Source organism: Pteropus vampyrus, unplaced genomic scaffold, assembly GCF_000151845.1.
Source record: "Pteropus vampyrus isolate Shadow unplaced genomic scaffold, Pvam_2.0 Scaffold360, whole genome shotgun sequence".
NCBI lineage: Eukaryota > Metazoa > Chordata > Mammalia > Chiroptera > Pteropodidae > Pteropus > Pteropus vampyrus.
In genome coordinates, this window is record NW_011889141.1 from 603,146 (window position 1) to 621,557 (window position 18,412).

The 18,412-nt window shown below is 50.3% G+C and overlaps 1 protein-coding gene across 1 annotated transcript in view; it reads right to left on the minus strand.

The window, feature by feature from the left end:
- Positions 1-18,406, minus strand: part of STX3 (syntaxin 3) — a 39,122-nt gene extending 20,716 nt beyond the window's left edge. The window contains 2 exon segments of the mRNA XM_023522890.1: positions 3,564-3,647; positions 18,278-18,406. Coding sequence (XP_023378658.1) covers positions 3,564-3,647; positions 18,278-18,307 — 114 coding nt within the window. The 5' untranslated portion in view covers positions 18,308-18,406.
- Positions 18,407-18,412: the final 6 nt, after the last annotated feature.

Consider the following 18,412-nt stretch of genomic DNA (forward strand, 5'->3'; position numbering starts at 1 on the left):
CTACTCTGCAGAATCTGTCAGTATCACCAAAGGGTCGGTCACACCACTAACTGTCATGGCGATTTGTTACACCACCAGCAATGTGTGGAGCCGAGATTTAAACCAGGATCTGTGGGGTGCCAGAGACTGTATGATCTTTCCATCATCCGCTCCCTCCTGCCTCTGCCCCACTCTGATACGTACCCTCCCCGTGTTCTATAGGATAATCAGAACAGACTCTCCACCCTAAGGGAAAAGCCAAGAGGGTCAGCGAGATACTGACTTGACCCCAATACCTCTAGCCCACTGTACCACCCCTAATTCCAGACTTCTTCATATGTGAAATAATTACATATCTTTATTGCTCCAGCCACAGTTCCTCGAAAGCAGCCCTAAGTGATGTGCCTTACGCTGCCGCTTAGAGACCCAGATTCGGGGCAAAGCTCTGACCCTTCCTCCCAGGGGCTGCCGCACCAGCGACTCACTGATCTTTCCCGCTCTGGCCTCTCCCACTTTCTACACATTGCCACCAGAATGCTTTTTCTAAAACGCACTCTGATCCCATCACGTTCTCGCTTAAAACCTTCAAAGGCTCCCCATCGCTCTGCAGTGGGGTTCATAACGACAGCAGGCAATAGGATTATCTGGAAGAATTTTCTAAAAATCCAAAAGTCCAAGCCATTCCGGGCCCCCTGAATCGGGCGTGGGTGTGCACGCGAAGCCCCCAGGCGACTTCTCTCACCCCCATCTCCCTCCCTCCTGGCGGAATGGAAAGCTTCCTCTTCCGTGCTCCCACAGGACTACCTCGCTGACCTTTCTATGATCACAGGACTTTAAAATTTTCCTATCGCCCTCACCCAGATAAAGGATACCACGGGGCAAGGACTCTGCCACGCAGAACACTGTATCTCCAGGACCTAACAGGCTGCCTGGAAGACAGTGAGCACTCACGTGTCCTGATGGATGAATGGATGAATGAATGACTAGAGGACAATAAATCCCTCGTGTTTCTGCCTTCTCAGGTCGGTCCTGTTTCCTCTAAAACTTCGCTCTCTCTGCCAACTGAGCAAACAGACCGAGGAAAATGCGGACGACAGCGAATTAGACGAAAGTCTGGGGTTTATCATTTACTAGACCCCGGCTTAATCAGCCGAGGAGGCCAGAAAACCCGAAGGCCAATTCTCTTCTCCAACAAGTGAGAAGCTGGAGAAACCATTTGAGTTTTACAGTGCAGAGCACATTCTGAAAACATCTTGGTCCTGTGACTTCCTCCGCACCTCGCACAGGCCTCTCCGACCGAGCTGCACTTTCGGTCCTCAGCAAATAACCGGGGGTGACCGACTTGCTGGACTGAGTCCAAAAAGCAGGCCTGATCGCAAGAGCCCCTTCCCAAGAAACCTACTTACTGTATCCCACAGAATGTCCCAGGTGTGTTCCCCAGTCACACACACAGGGAAACCCCCTCATTTCCCCCAAATCCCCACTACCTAGAACGTACCGTATCCCACCGTCACAGATATTTCCAGACGGCATTCAAAAAAATCAACTCTGTGGCCCGCTTTCTCGCAAATACACCGGGGACACAGTGAAACAAGGAGTAAACTTTACTGCAGACACGCTTAGTGTGCGTCAGGCACTGCGCTAAGTCCGACACACGCTTTCTCGTTTTATATTCATGATAGCCAGCAGGCAATATCACCGTGTTAAAGGAAACTGGGGTTTAGAGCAGTTTGACAACTTTTCCAAAGTTACACCACCAGCAATGTGTGGAGCCGAGATTTAGACCAGGATCTGTGGGGCGCCAGAGACTGTGTGATCATCCGCTCCCTCCTGCCTCTGCCCCACTCTGCTACGTACCCTCTCCGTGTTCTATCAGATGAGAAAAGCGGAAAGTAACCTTGCCCTAAGCCCGCGCTAAGCCCTTTCTGACTGTTAGCTCCTTTAATCCCCAGCAAATCTGTGAGATCACAGTTGGTGGCAGGTAAGGAATTAATTTCTAAGGCCAAACTCTTGGTCAAGTGACTTAACCAAGGTCACTTCCTAGTGAATGCCTGAGGATGGACTCAGACCATGTCTTGGAGGCTGAAGTCTTGGAGGCCACCTTCGCACCTCACAAGGAACACTGCCTCTCGGGGCCCCTCTGATTTGAGAGAAGAGGCAGACGCTGTCCTGGGAGAAGGTTCCCGATCCCTTATTCCTTATTCTTTCGGTTAAATTCTTTAACGAATCTGGTCCTCCAAGCTCAGAGGGACAACCTACAATGATGTAAACATCTTAAGTCCCCTCCCGCCATTGAGCAGAAAGACATCTTCCTTCCACAATCCACACCTGGAACAGCATGAGACTCACCAAACTCAAAGGCCGCCTGATTGCCCTATGACTCCTCAACCGAAAGGCCAGACCCGCCCCCGGGGAAGGAAGGTGGGGGTCTACGGGGCGTTCGCAGCCGGCTTCCCGATCAGGCCAGTACACGCTCCGGTTCGCTCCAGTTCGCTCTTAAACCCGCTTGTGACTCTAACAGATGAACAGGCCTGAGCCGTCACACCTCGCACCTCGCTCCACTCCGTTTTGACGAGAGCTGAGAACAGCAGGACGACTTTTCCACGTCCCGAAGCTACAGGACGGGAGACGCCCACGTCCTCCCTGCAGAAAGAATACGACGCCGCCTGTCTTCCTTCCGGAAAAATAGAAAGAAACCTCAGTACGGTGGCAGAAGCGTCAGTGACTGAACTTCCCGTGCCTTTGTTTTTTTTGAAGTGTCATTTATTGAGCGCCTATGGCTCAGATGCTACGCTGAATGTTTCAGAAACATTATCCCATTCAATCGTCATAATAACCCTCTAGGGAATTACATTAGCAATCCGGACTTACCGATAAGGAAACCGAGTGTGCTAAGGAACATTCGCAGGGTCAACAGCTGGTCGCAAGCAGGGCTGAGATTTGCAGCCATGTTCCTCTGGCTCCAAAGCCCGTCCGTGACACGCCACCGCCACCACTAGCACCCCCGCCCCCAACAAGCTTCCCAGCACCCACCGCCTGCCGCAGCACCTTGCCATCAAGGACCTTCAAAATCACAGGGCATGCGAGCGTGCAGACGTAGGCAACCCACCTTTGCCCCGTTCGACTTCAAAAATATTAATTGGTGGTTTCTCGGTTTCTCTGTTATCACTGGAATTAAGCCAAAGGGACTGAATTTTGGGAAATAAATGTGGTCTCTGTGAATCACAGGCCTAAAAGATACGATGCGTTTTATGCCGTGTGGCTGGGACCCCGCGGGTTGATTCTGTATTCAAATTATGTCATTTGGGCAAGAAGGGATATCGTTAAAATGGTGTCGCGTAGCATAAGACTTTAATTACATACAATTTACTTTCCGCTGACTTTCTCCATAAGATTAAAAACCTGCACCCTCCCAAGTAAGTATTAGAAAGACTCTCCCTGTAACTTCTTGGTCTGGCCTCCCCGTCCCTGCAAAAGACTGACTTTCCTCTGCTACTCTGGGAAGATCTTTAAGGCTTCATTCTTTATAAGGAAGCTGTGTTTCCTCATGTACATTCAGATGAAGGCACCGGCAGGCTGCCCACCTCAGAGAAGAACTCGTCCATGAAAGCTGTGTTGTCGATGGCGATCTCGACCTCGTCAGTGTCATCATCCTGTGTCAGCTGCTTCTGTGAGAGACAAAAACGGGCAGGTGAGACTCACAACACAAGAATTGGCTCCAAGTATGGAATGCTCGCTAGGGCCCAGGAGCTCGATCTACAGTCAGCATTTTACATCCACAGTCTCCTTGAAAACTCAGAACAGCTCTGGGACGTGGCAAACTCTGATGTCACGCTGTCTGAACTGCAACCCTAGTTCCCCCATTTACTGGTTATTTGCGGGGTGGACAGGCGAGCTACTATCCCCACAGTACCTCCATTTTCTTATCCGTGAAATGTTAATAACAACACTACCTACTTCACAGCGTTCTTTAAGAAATCAGTAAGATAATGATTTTTTTTTTTTTTTTTTTTTTTTTTTTTTTGCACAGTGTCTGGCCTACTGTAAGTACTCAATAAATTGTTAGGTTTTGGTGGTGGTGGTGACATTGCTATAACTGTTTCCAATCAGAGAACCGGAAACAGAGAGGTTAAGGAACTCGGGCAATGTCACTTAGCTAAAATGTGGAGACGGAGAGATTCTAGCTCATCTTCTAGAGCCCACGTCCGAGCCCCTTCTCCACACCGCATGATCTATATTCGAATAGTTTCTAGCCACGATTCCTCTAGAACACTAGCTTCAAATCCTCGCAGTAGGAGGGAAGACTTTCCTGTTTCCAGAAACCACCTATTACAAAGGAATCGGCACTGCCTGTTGTCCCCTGTCAGGGTCCATGTTTATAAGGAAAAGGAAGCCACCCCTGGAGACCTCGGCTGTCTTAACCTCTTTCGACTTCCTCTGCAAAATCACCAAATGGCTGTCTAGAGGAAGGGCTTCTCTTCCCACCCGACATCAAAGACCTGAGCCATCTGTACGTTCTTCCCAGACCACTGCACACTGCGCACTACCCATTCTGAAGCACGGAGGGAGGACAGGTTGTCCAGAGTGGAGGTAGGCGGGGCAAACCGCGCCCCCCCCGCCGCCCCACGACCTGCTTCTTCACAAACTCCAGTGGCCTATGGCCTCCTACGCCAAGACGTTTCACTCTTAAACACTCAGAACTCTATGGGCAATGAAAGCCACCAGGGGCCTCTCTTCTCCACCTGCCACCATCCTCCTGGTCTGGAACAGAAGATGGAGTTACTGGGGATTCCCACGGAAATGTGGGACTCTCCAGCCATCTGGGGGGTCTCTTTTTGACTGGCTCACTCTCTGGCTTGTCTGGAACCATCAGCCGCCCACGTTGAACAGCCACGTGGGAAGAAGAGTTGAATCTAAGAGCACTGCTACAGCCCCCCGCAGTCATCTTCCTAAAACTCAGAACTGGCCATGTCCTTCTGCCGCTTACAGTCATACAGTGACAGCTCCCTTCCTGGGACTGAAAGTCTCAATGCCTGAAGGAGCACCCAGGGCCCTTTGAGATCGGGCCCCACCCACACTTCCCCCTCTGAGATGCGCTCTCCAGACCGGGCGCCGGAACTTCTGGCTCTTCCTGGACACACTGTACTTCCACATCACTGAACTGTCACACGAAGATCCCCCGAAATGCATTCATCCAGCTGGCAAAATTCTACTTAGCCTTTAAAACTCAAGTGCGAACAAACTTCCCTGTTGACCTCTCCGGACATGTTCCCCGCATGCAAAATTTAAAACCTCCCTACGTTCCCAATGCCTTTTGTGCAAACTTTCACAGCCGCCATCACAGCCTCCTACTACTGATCACTCCTCCACCCAGGCTTCCTGCTGAGCATGAACACGTGGAGGGCCAGGGCTGCCTTACCCAGCTACCACAGCGCCCCAGAACGCCTTCCTTCGTGGAGGTGGCCCCTGCCTTCCCCACGGGAAGACTCTCGGTCATGACCCAAAGCCCCCTGAGGAACTGGAACTGTGACGTGAATCATGACAGCAGCATCCAACCAAGACATCTGCTGGGTTCCCAGAGCTACCCTCGTTTCTAATATATTTTCACTCATTTAACCAGAATTGGCTCTTGTCATTTGCAATTAAAACTATCATTGGCTCTTGTCATTTGCAATTAAAACTTGTCATTAATGAATTTATTCCATGTGTATAATGGGTACTTACCATGGACTAGAGACATAACAGCAATTCAATCCATTTTAGCTGAGCAAGTAACTAGCTTTCCACAGAGACGGTAAGCCTGCACTCACCCAGCAGTTTCTACAGTTCGAGACAAAAAAAAAGCTCCCTTTATCAACTATGATCAATACTTGGGCCTCTCGGCAGCCTTCAGAGAGCTCGTCTCCTGAGGAGGACTGCATGACTCCCACTAGAGAACAGGAAGCCAGTCTTCCTCTAGGAAGCCTTGGTGGAGAGTGCCTTCTCTTAGGAGCTCTTCTAGAGATTCACGCTGAGGGTAGATACCTCAGGTAGGTGTGCACGCACGTACACACACAGACACACACGGGTGCGTCAGCTCCGCTTTCGTCAAATAGGCACATGTGCTAAGGAAGTGGGATGCGGCTGCCATCACAGGATGGATGAAGGGCGGTTTCTGGAAGCTGGGGACCACTGTGTCCTGCAGCGTGGGAGGCAGGCGCCCAGCTCTCCAGCGTGACGTAAATTGTTGAGCCCCCTGGAATTTGCACAGGGATTCCCCAAGTCCAGGACGGCTAGCGCTTGGCTTTCGGCAGGCTCTCGCAGGGCGGGCCTGGTCCACCTCCAGTGAGGGAAGGCGTGAACTGGGCAAGGGGAAGGCTTTGGCGCCTCACGGCCTGGCTGCAGAATTTGGTATGGATTACGGGCTGTGAGATGTCAATCGAGTCTCTTACCGCTCTGAGTTTGTTACCCGTGAATGGTAACAGCGCCAGACACCTTATCGCTTTTATGAGATCCCATGTGGAAAGCTTCTAACGCAAGACTGGGCACACACGATGCCCGAACAGGGAGCTCTCAAGTTTTCACACTAAAGGCTCGGTCCACAAGACTGATCGCGCACAACACCATGACGACCAGGGGATCTCAAACTCACTCCATCACACGCTAGTCACTGAGCCTTAAGCAATCGGTTTAACCATCTCTGAGCCTCAGTTTCCTTATCTACAAAAGAGGAACAATAATGCCTACTAGGGTTTTTATGAAGATTAAACACGATAACATTTTAAATTTCTTTACGTAATGAACAGCACATAGAAACAACTCAATAAAACCACCATCAACAAGGTCTCACCAAGTAACTCCTTTAGAGCTTTAACCTGGATCTAAGTACCTTTAAGCAGGAAAGGGGGAGAAAAGATACAGGATGTGTAGAGATGGATGCAGCCTTACAGATCCTACCATTAGACTCTCTCATTTAGAGATGGGCAAGCCAAGGCCTGAGACCAAATAATGAGGTACCGATACAGCCAGAAAGAGAACCCAGGCTTCCTGATTCCCATCTTCCCATGCGGTTTCTCCCACTGTGCTGTGCCGCTTCCAAAAATATAAAATAACCACTTCAACAAGAGTAGATCGGAAAATTCAAAGAAGAGGCCATTATCACAGATTATCTGGATAATGTGGTTGTCTGGAGTCACGTGACACCCGGGCTTCTCCGGAAGGGGATCCAGCAGACCCAGGACCAGGGCTCCTTCCCCAGGACATGTGACACATCACACGGCCATGCTCTTACAGGCCTCGAGGCCTCGGGGATCTCCAGGGCAAGGGAAGCACACCGTGCCCTTTATCTTCAGCCCACATGACTGAGCATGGCCAAGAAGAGAACTTCGGCATCTTTATCAGAGAATCAAGGCGTGTGGTAATAGGAACGTTAAGTAGCTGCAGCATCAGCCACAGTAAAAAACCGTATGTGAGAATCAAGAGCCCAGCCACCCACTTCCGCTCCCCACGCCCCCACCCTGGCCTCCCGCTGCCTCTCCCGCCAGGCAATGGAAGATAACGCCAATGACGTGGCCAGCACTGAACTAGGACTCAGGACTTATCATCTGCCCCCACCTCTCGAATGCGCCCCCAAATTCAGTGAGGGCAGCCAGAGCTATGATCTCCTCGCCTCTGGACGAAGAGTAGAACGAATTCTGGGACCCAGAACTCAATATGAAGTGACTTAACCTGCAATTCCTCTCATTCAATGCTCACTGCCTTCCTCTCAACTGCCTTCTCAATCAGCCTTAGTCTATTTGACTGTGAGTCCCTCTTCATTAGCTCCTTTAATAAAAAATCTTTGCCACCTACAGAGTCCCTACGAGCTACCAGGTGGCGACAGCGCCCCAGCCGCTTTACGGACAGCATGTCAACGAAACCCACCTACATTTTATAGGTGAGAACCTGCAGGTCAGAGAAGTTCTAAGTCATTCAAGGTCTCCCTGCTATTGCTTTTCAGAGTCGGGGCTCAAGCTTGGGTCGTCTGTCCTAAGCCCTTGCTGATTCCATTGCACCCCGCTCAAAGCACCTAATACCAAGGGCAGCCAGGAGCCAAGGAGAGCCCTGCAGAAAGCATGCGGCTGGCAGAGAGGAGCTGCAGGCCTTGGGCACAGCACTTATCTCCATTAAGCCTTGGTTTTCTCACCACGTAAGGAGCTTAGCTTTCCAGGGCGGCTGCGTGAAGCCCAAGACATCTCGGATGTGCCTTAGAACCCACCCGGGGAGTCAGGCTGCGGGGAGTCGGGCCGCTGGGTCAATCTGCATAGCTTCACTTTTATCTGCTTTACACACCGGGGCTGACGACAACGTTTTATTTTAAGGAAGAGCCCTGTTGTCAAGAGAGAAAAGAAAGGAAGAGAGGAAGAAAAAGAGAAGGGAAGAAGAGGGCGAGCTTAACTGCAGCTGGAAAAGCACTGAAGGAAATGAAAGGACGTCTTCTCAGGAAAAGAGAGAGAGCCCTGCTCCTGTCCAAGTCAAAACGCGGCTGCGAATCGGTTAAAATCGTCAGCAATTCCGTAAGGATCATTACAAAGCGCAACAGCAAGACAGAAGGAAGGGACAAAGAAAGAAACAGGAAGCCATCCCAAACGAAAAGGACGCCATTCACTGGCCCCCTGATTCTCCCCCCTTCGGTGCCAGACCCCGGCCAACACCAGAGGGTCCCAGGACAAGACAAAAGGCCCAGCGGTTTTCGGGAAAGTTTCGGGGTGAGGGAAATAATAACGGATGGCGACCAGCAGTCTGGGCTGGGAAGGGCTATCTGGGTCTTACTCCCTACGGCGGGACATTAAAAGACTGTGGCTGGCAAGGGCAGGAGCCGTCCTTGCACAAGCAGGTGACCACAAATTCTTGCACCTCTTCCTCTCCACACTTAAACAGCTCTTTGCTTGGCAGATACATACTCTTCTTGATAAACCCAGATTTTCTCCCAATTAATCTGGTTCGATGAGACAAGGAAATGTGATTTTTCTTCTCCCTCTGCCCACTTTCCCGACTGGTCTCCCTCTATAATGAGGGTCCGTGGATTCCCAAAGACAAACGCCACCACCTTCCAAAAATGCCAAACACACATACACACACACACACACCCACGACAGGCTGCTGCCGAATTCTGGTATTTCCAGTCCCTCTACTTTAATTAAAAGAAGCCAGAAATTCTGAGTAAGCGTGGCAGCCCTCAGTAGGCACTCAGTGCTCTGTTCCCCATTTAAAGAGCCAGATGGCCCTTCTCCAAGGCCCAGTTCTCCCTCCCACACCGTTTTTTACCCTCCCATAAAACCCTCCCAGAGAGAACACTTTCCCTTCCCACGGACTTGCATCTTCCCCTTATCAGATGAATCAAGAGGAGAGAAATACTTGGATACCCTAGGTGAGCTTCGCACTTTTACTTTCAAGATGTGATTCTAGCTGGACGACTAGAGGCAAGAATTGGCCCTATTTATAAGATGAAGATACTGAGGAATAAACTCATCACCACATTAGTCCAAGGCCAGCCAGTCGGTGGACGACTGGACAATTACCGAAGTTCATGATGACCCCACCCCATGCGTTCTGCCATAGCAACCATACTGCTAGATAATACGTGTGTATTTCGTTGCAGGCACTCTTGTGATTTCGAACATATTATTTGTGTCTCATATCAACCCTAGGAGGGACAAATATTACCTTCTGCACTTAAAGATGAGGCAACTACTTAATTAAATAACTGGTCCAAAGTGATTCAGCTAATAATGGTGGCATTAGGACTCAAAAGCAGGTCTGTGAGAGCCCGGGGCCCCTAGTCCTACCTGTACACCCCACCCGAAGGCGCCCTTCCCACCCGGCTTGGTGACATGCCCTTGCTTATTTCAGGGGGACGCTGCAATGCCAATAAAACTAAATTGGACTAATCTATATGCATGAATGGAAAAGATACTGGTGCATATAATCCTAGGAGTGTGCATGTTTCATACATGTGACTGAGTTGAAAGCACAGCTCTGCTACTTAGTAGCTGTGTGATCTTGTTACTTTACCTCTCTGTGCCACAGTTTCCTCATTTGTAACATGAACAATCTACCTACAGAATCGTCGTGAGGATTAAATTGCTTAACGTATGTGAAATGTTCAGCTGGGTACCTATTAAATGCCCAAGACTATATCATTGAAAGCAGAAAACTGGGCCTTATTTTCTCTAAAGAAAGTCTTTGCTAAAGGTGCAACTCTAAAGCCAGTTCTCAGAAGGTGATAGCAGGTCCCTTAAAATGAACTGAAATTTAGTTCGTTTATCTAAATGAAGTCATTTCTCTACTATAAGCATTTAAAGAAATAAAACTGTGAATTCTGCTTCTGCTCTAATCTCACAAGTTTTGTTATTCACAACTCTCATTATTATTCATTTCTAAATAGACTGTCATTTCCGTTTTTTGTTTTCTTTTTAACCCAAGAGTTATTTAGAAAGGTGTTTTTAACTATCCAAAGCAGGAACGCCCAGGGAGGACTATTATTATATTGTTAATTTCTAACTGTATTATGTCATTGTCAGGGAAATATGGTCTATATGACTTCATTTTCTGTGGAGTCTGACATTTTCTTTGTGTCTCAATACATGGTCAATAGTTTCTGATCTTTGACATAAAGATCTTGCATGCATTCCTTAGATATAAAATCATCGATGTTTCATCCCCACATGCCATGTTAATTCCAATCTGTTTTTGTTTCTCCAGACCTGAGGTATGTCTAGAGATGGAGAGGTGAAAAGGAATGGAAAATAAACATGCCCTCTGGGTAGACGGTATCTATACTGATGAGTAAGCTGTGGTTAGGGAGGTTAATTCACCCAGAATCACGCAGCTAATAAAGAACAAAGCCAGGACTGGCTCCTAGGTCCAATCCACTGTTCACAGTACATTACCTTAGAAAAGGACCTAGGGTCTCATAACCCACCACCAAACCCACAACCTTCTCCTTCTCACTACAAGGTCCCATCCAGAGTAAGATTCATTTGTTCATTCATTCATCCAACAGTATTCATTAAACATCTATCGTTTGCCAAGCTATCGTTCAGACACTGGAGAGACACAGACCCAACAGCACCCCTGCTCTTCAGGGTCTCAGATGGGAGGCGGACAGGCACACAGGCCACTACGACTCCACATGGAAAGTGATGACAGCACTTAGCACAAGAATTGTACATCCGGGACAAGGCGGGGTGCCTAACCTCACCCGAAATCCAGTAGAGCTTGGGGAAGACGGAAGCCTATTTAAAGAATGTGTGCAGAGGTGACTCCTTGGGGAAATTTCGAAGGTTGACTGGATTTACTGAAGGATCCCTCCGAGAAAGCCATTTGGGTGAGAAGACATCTCTCCTTTCTCTCTCCTCCCAGGAGCCACCGGAGGAGATTCGAAGAATACCTTCCTTTTCCTCCTGGATTGTTCATTCCTTCCTCCCCTCCCCTAGCCCTCTTCACTCTTTCCTGACTTCCTCCCCTTCCCTTCCCTTCCCCACCCCTCAACACCCCCACACCCTCCAATTCTCAAAGATACAGAAAGGAGGAAGGAACTAAAAGTGTCTCCTTTAGTCCACCCTCAGCCTTCTCCTCGACCCTTCCTTTCAGCCTGTCCCACAAGCCCCCAGCCCCTCACGATCCTTCTAGAACACAGGTCATTAACGGTTAAATAGATAACATTTTTTGAGCACTCCACATGGGCTGAAGAATCCTCTAAGACACGTACTCTATATTTACCAAGGCATTTAATCTCACAACGATCTTCTGGAAACCCTCCCCACCTGACATCTGAGACAACCAAACATAAAGGGGACCAGCAACCTGCTGAGGTCATGCAGACGGCGAGCGCCTGAGCCAGGAGAATCTGGGCAGCTGGAGGCACAGCCCTCATGATGCTGTCAATCATCATGGGGCGATGCCTCCTAACGGCACCCCCACCTCGGCTGCAGCACGCATCCGCATCACTGGCCAGGAAACACACTCCAAAGCACTAGAAGCAGATGTCGCACCAACGAGGTCATGAAAACCCAGGAGGCTAAGAAAACATAACAATCAGATGCAGTGTGGTGTCCTAGCCTGGACCCTAGGACAGAAACAGGGACATTCGTGGAAAAACTCGTGAAATCCAAATAAAGCTGGGAGGTTAGCGAATAGCAATGCACTAATGTCCGTTTCTTGGTTTTGACAGATGTCCCATCGTAATTAAGGTGTTAACAATGGAGGAAACCCGGTGAGGAACTCTCTGTACTATTTTTGGAACTTCTCTGTACATCTAAAATTAGTCTAGAATAAAAAGTTTATTAAAAAAAAAAAAAGAAAAAAAGCAAATCTGATGCCATACCAAGCTGCCCTAACCCAGACCGCTAAACATACCCAGACAGTACATAGTTCACTAATCTCTTTAAGAGGGGGTTGAACTTCAGTCTCCAGACCAGCTGGGGAATGTTGCCATGGAAACGGCCCAATGCCAGAAAACAGGCTGACCTAACAGCAGAGACAGTGGTGAGGGGAGGAAGTTGGAGAGGGGCCTGATATAAAAGTACCTGGAGATAAGGTCCCTCCGGGCGGACAAAATTTTCCGGGGAAGGCCAAAATCTCCAGGTAAATTCATTTGCAGAATAACCCTGTTCATCCGCTGACAGTATGGTTTACAGCTTTCCGAGCTGTGGGCTGGGACGTGAAGACACAGGGGGACCGGAGCACATGGAGTCTGTGCTCTCTCAGAGAGCAGGACATAACAGGGTAGGTGGCTTCTGAAATGACAACCATGTGTGGCTGCTTCTACATATCGACACAAATAAAGAGTTTGTGGAAGTCCCAGGGGAGGCAGAGTAAATGCTGTCAGCTCAGGGTCTGGAAGCTTCCTTGCAGCAATGATCTTGAACTGAACCTTAAGGTCTGTATCAGATATTACCAAGGGAAAACTGGGGCAGCTGGATTTTCACTGTGACATTTACATCTCCTCCTTCATTTTCTTTCTGAACAAGGACAACCTTCCGTGATGTACGGGACTGAGGTTTGGGGTAGAGCAGGAAGCCTTGGAACTCATCCATCTCTGTCCTGGAGAGTGGAACCAGTGACCTCCGGCTTCTTTAGCAAATTTATGGGTTCCCCGAGTTAATGGTGCACTTCAGGCAGGTAAAGATTCACCAACCCGCAGGGAATGGAGTGGGAAAAGTAAGCCAAAATAATAAGGGATGCGTTAAGAGCCAATCTGTTGTCGATTAGTCAACAGACAAATGTTTAATAGGTAACTAACTACCATGTGCAGTGCTAGGCGCTGGGGTCCCAGAGGAATATCCCGCCTGACCCTGCATCAAGGAGCATACGGCGCAGTTGGCGAGATGATCAGAGACAGTGTGGGGGGATAGAAAAAAGCAAGAAAGAGAGGCTCAATTCTTGATCCCACCACTTCCCAGCCTGAGGTCTCAATTGACAGAGCCTCAATCCCCTTCCCTATAGAATGAGAATGAGATATAACAGCACCTTGCCTTGCAAGGCTGAGAGAATTAGAGACAAGGTACGTAAGGCACCTAACGCAAGTCCTATCCGATAGTAAGTGGCTGCTCAATAAATGATCATTGTGACTGTAGCTGATATGGTGACAACAAGTAATAGAACCATCGACCTTAAAGACAATAGGACCCAGGAGAAAAAGTGTCTATCTCATAAAAAACAAATGGCAGGTGGTTTGAAGCCCACTCTATGGTAACAACAACAACAACAAAAACCCAGCTGACTTACAAGAACAGTATTTTGCTATGAAGCAATATATAGCCCATGTGGACTGCTGGAATGGAGGGGGAATATTCTAGGCTGCAGTTAGGGAGTATTATTTGTAAAGAAGGAGTCTTGGAAGATACCCACCTTTTGACAAAAGGGAAAGAGGCACTGAGAGGGAGAGAGGACACATGAACCTCGGCTCCTGCCAGTCCCCTAGCCTCCCCCACACTCACAGGAATAAAAATAAAACTAATCTCCTTCTCTCATCCAGGCATGTTCTCTTCTGGCCTCTCTGGCTGATGGGTCTGTAATCCCCCGCTCAATCCCCATCGCTCTCATCTCCGCTCTGCTTCCTGTCTGCTCACAGCACGACGACTCTCCCAGAGCTGGGGAAGAAATCACTGGCAGGGTAGAAATGTTACCACCAAAGGACGGAACCTCAACGAAGAGATTCTCAAGGCGGGATGTTAAGATTGGTGACCGCCCAAGGCATCTGGCACACAGCAGGGGCTCAATAATACCTATTTATAGAATGAATTAAGCTTTAAAGGGGAAGTTTGGCTCCATGTTCCTGAGGCATCCTGATCCCACAGAGACACCAGAACTTCGAATGGGGAAGAAGGCAAAAGACAAGCCCTGTAGGACCCAAGACAGAACAGAAAGCAAAGAGTAAAGCTGGCCATTAGAGCCCCAAGTGGTCGATTTCATCAGGTGCTGGCCTTGGAGGGGCCGGTACGGCCCAAGTCCTGCCTGGTCCTCTGAAGATCAGTCTCCAACAGGACCCAAAGTCCTTGACCTTTATTCACACATCACTGGCTTCTCTATTATCATTATCTACCTTTGATTTGGGGGGGCTTCTCTGTTCATGAAATACAGCCTTTGTTTTTCCTTATGACCACTTCCTCTCTAAGACCAGGGCTTCACGCAGTTTTCTGGCCTAACTAACACCGCGCCCCTGAGGTCGCCCCGCAGGATGAGGTGGCAGAGGATGCGGGTGAGCACCGCCCGCCGCGCAGAGGTTAGAGAGCACTGACGTCGCGTGCGCGTGCGCGTGCGCGTGCGCGTGGAAACCCAGGAGCCTCGCCTTTCTTCTTAGGAGACTCTCCAGGCCTCTGAAGAGACGAGACTTGACTTTAACGAGGACCTGAAACGGGACCTGAACTCGAGCACCACTCTGGGAAGTGTCCCCACTCCCTAATGCCCGGTCCCCAGCTCCCAGCGGCCAGCCAACAGCTGCTTCTATCCTGAGAACGGTATCGATGTGTCTGTTTCTTGTGTGTCTCCCTAGCTGACTGGGAACTTCCTGTTAAATGTATTAATCACCGTTACACCCCAGCACCACCCCAGGGCCTGGAACATAGTAGGTGCTCAGTAAATGTTTGCTGAGTGAACAGTGGACCAGGCAAGAGGTTCCTGGACTGGCATTGTCTGGGCTCAGTGGTTCCGAAATTCAGCTAGTGAGAAGTCAGCAAGAACCGCCTGGTGAGACAGGCTGGGTGTAGGCAACTGCACATTCCTGGTGAGCCTGTCGTTGTCATCAAAGAAGCAGGCTGCTGAAAAAGCCCACCAGGAGGAGCGGTGCAAGAGACAGGCCAGGTCTCGCGACCAGGGCCTCAGGGCGCTATGCCCGTTGGTGTGGATGCTGCTCAAGCTGGGGGAACCCATGTTTACTATAGTGGGTGATCATCACAGATTACCTCATTTCACCCTGTTGGCGACCTTGTGGGAAAGGTATAACGATCCCCTTTACAGGTGTAACTCTGAGCCCTCAATCCTATGGACTCCGGAGGCCAAAAGATGCTTCGCACACAGGTTCACAATGAATCATTTTATACAACCACATGTACTCAGGGTTGATGGAGGCCTTAAACCTCCGCATTTGCCTCTCTTCCCTCAAAGAGATGCTCAAATCCCTACCATATTCAATGTCCCGACAAGCTTCTTGCCTCCCTCCCTCCCTCCCTCCCTCCCTCCCTCACAATGAACCCTGCCCATCCTTGGGCAGCTCTGCCCGCTAAAAATGCTTTTGTGCAGAGTCCTAATTTCTACCCATCGATTTCACATCTCCATTTATCTACACAGAGCAAAACGAATTTCCTGCACGTGACAGTCCTCCAGCTATCGGAGGCAGTTATCACCTCGCCTCCCCCCGGGGTTTAGAAAGATGCTGCAGAAAGAGATTGCACAGGCTGCTCGGTGTGAAATTGGTTTCATGCAGATTAACAAATGTCTTCCTTGATAAAAAATAAAAATAAAAAAATAAAAAGAATGAGAGAGAGAAGATGGTTATCTTGTTGCAGTGAGAACTACCTCTCTCCTAGGGGTTGGAAGGGAAAGGAACTGGACTAGAAACCAAAATTGATATAAACCTTAACAACAGTCTTCACCCAGAACGTACACATTGCCAGAAAGGGCTCCTGAGATCAACCAAACTCCTTGTTTTACAGAGGAATAGAGAAACAGAGAGGGAAAGTGGCAATAAAGAACACAGCTATTAGGTGGCGGGGCCACAATTAGAACCCTTTGAACCTGCGGCCCAGTCCTCACTGCACCCCGTCACCACCCATCACCCTGCTGCAAAACACTAGCACCCCCACGCTTGCAGACGCCCATAACCACCGCACAGTCATAAGAACAGCACTCCCGTAAGGACAGCGCTCCCACAATAACTGAACCACCCACGGTCTTACTTCCCCCACAACCCCCAGAGGTAAAGAGAGGAAGCACCAGGACCTCCATGACATTAGCTCCATGTCACAGACGGTAACAAGGAAGCTTGGAGAAGCAAACGGGCTTGCCAGGGCTCCCTGGCCAACGGCACTGAGACCTGGAATTCCAAGCTCCGTTAAGGCTCTTCGCTCTTTGTTGGCAGTGGGCTATTGGAGGGGGCTCTCTGGAAATGGGTCCCTAACTCAGGGAAAGGAGGCTGCCTCTGCCTGCTGTTCAGTCTCGCGTTGTTCGGACTGCTGGGTGTGCTGACATGGGAAGACCTTGGCAGTGACCCTCTCTTCCCTTTCTGCCTCCCCAACCAAGGTGCATCAGAGAAAGAGCAAGTGGGTGAGGTCAGGAGCCTGGGCCCCTCTCCTGGCAGGCCCTGACCAGCACTGTGGCCTGCGGCATCCCTCCTACCCAGGCCGAGATCCAGTTTCCTCCTCTACAAAAATAGGGCCAATACCTTCTGCCCTGTTGGTAACTGGGAGGTTGTGAGGCTCGGGTGACAAAGAGCAAGTAGGGGACAGGGAGGCTCACTCCCACCACTGCCCCTTGACTTCTCTCACTTCCTGATCGCCCTGCCCTGCCACACAGAACAGGTGAAAGAGTCATGAAGATCTCACCCGGCACAAGGGAGGGGAAAGAAAAACAACGGTGACGTCATCCTCGCAGTCATTCGCACTTGTGTGCGGTCTCTACTTTTCCGAAGTGCTTTAACTGTTAGTAGCATCATAGTTTCTTGGTCCTCAATGTGCCATGCACCGTGCAAAGGGCTCGGCATGCTCTCTGGGGCTGAGTCCTCACAGGCGCTCGTTTTACAGATGACAAAACTTCAGCTCAGAGGTTAAGAGACGGCTAGTAAGCCGTGGGGCCAGCAGGCAGCCCCAGTTCTCCCCAGGCCCTGCTTCCCAAACTTTAATGTGACCATCATGCGTCAGCTGGGAACACTGGCGAATAAGCATCTTCTGTAGGTCCAGACTGAGGCCCAAGCTTCTGCACTTCTAACAAGCTCCCAGGTAGATGGGCTACTTTGTGTCAAGGGCTAGAGCCTGTGTCACCCAGTCCCCAGGGCTTAGCACTGGGCCCGCCCCTAGACTGCACTCAGTAATTACTTATTGAGTCAATGAATATCTGACTCCAAAACCTAGGTATGCTTTAACAGTTCTCTACGTTAAGTCTCATTGTGCCATCTGATCTCGTAACAAATCTCTAAGGTATGATCACCCCTATCTGACAGATAAGGAAACAAGAGGCTCAAAAGAGTAAGTGGCCGAAGGTTTTACAGCCTTTGTGCAGCAGGGCTGGAGGCGAGCTACCTTCACATCCTTTGCCCCGGCCACGGCTGTCCCGAGGACGCGGGATAAATTAATAATTACAGTCCACCAGATGACAAGGAGTAGGACCCATCCTGGCATGTACCTAGCGCACGGCTTCAGAGGTCACCCGGGCACCCTGAGGTCATCCGCGCCCCCCAGGAAGGAAACGGAGGAGGCCGGCACAGTGCCGGGCAGCAGCCGGCAGGTGGTGAGGTGTCCCTGGACCTCACAGAGAGCTCCTCTGGGCCCAAGTGCCCCCCGCGGATCCCAGCTCTGGACTGACGCTGTCCAGCTTGGGGGTGGAGGGAGGGGAGACTAGAGGAATCCAGGGAAATCTCGGCCCCGCGATGAATCACCGGCACATGACGTCAGTGGGGAGGGGAGGGTGCGGGACCGGCGCGGGATGCGGCTGGGGCTGGGGGAGCGCAGGCCCGGCCCCCCTCCCGCCTGGATTTGGGGAGTGAAAGGGAGCCCGTCTCCCGCTCAGCTCCAGCCCCGCAGCCGCCCCCGCCCGCCGGGTTCCCGGGGTCGGCGGGACTCACGGCCTTCAGCTGCTCCAGCCGGTCCTTCATTCTGGTGCCCAAGCGCCCGGAGGCAGGTGAGCGCGTCCCAGGTGAGCGCGTCCCAGGTGAGCGCCCGGAAGTGGCGACCCGACCCGGCCGGGGCCGAGGGAGCTC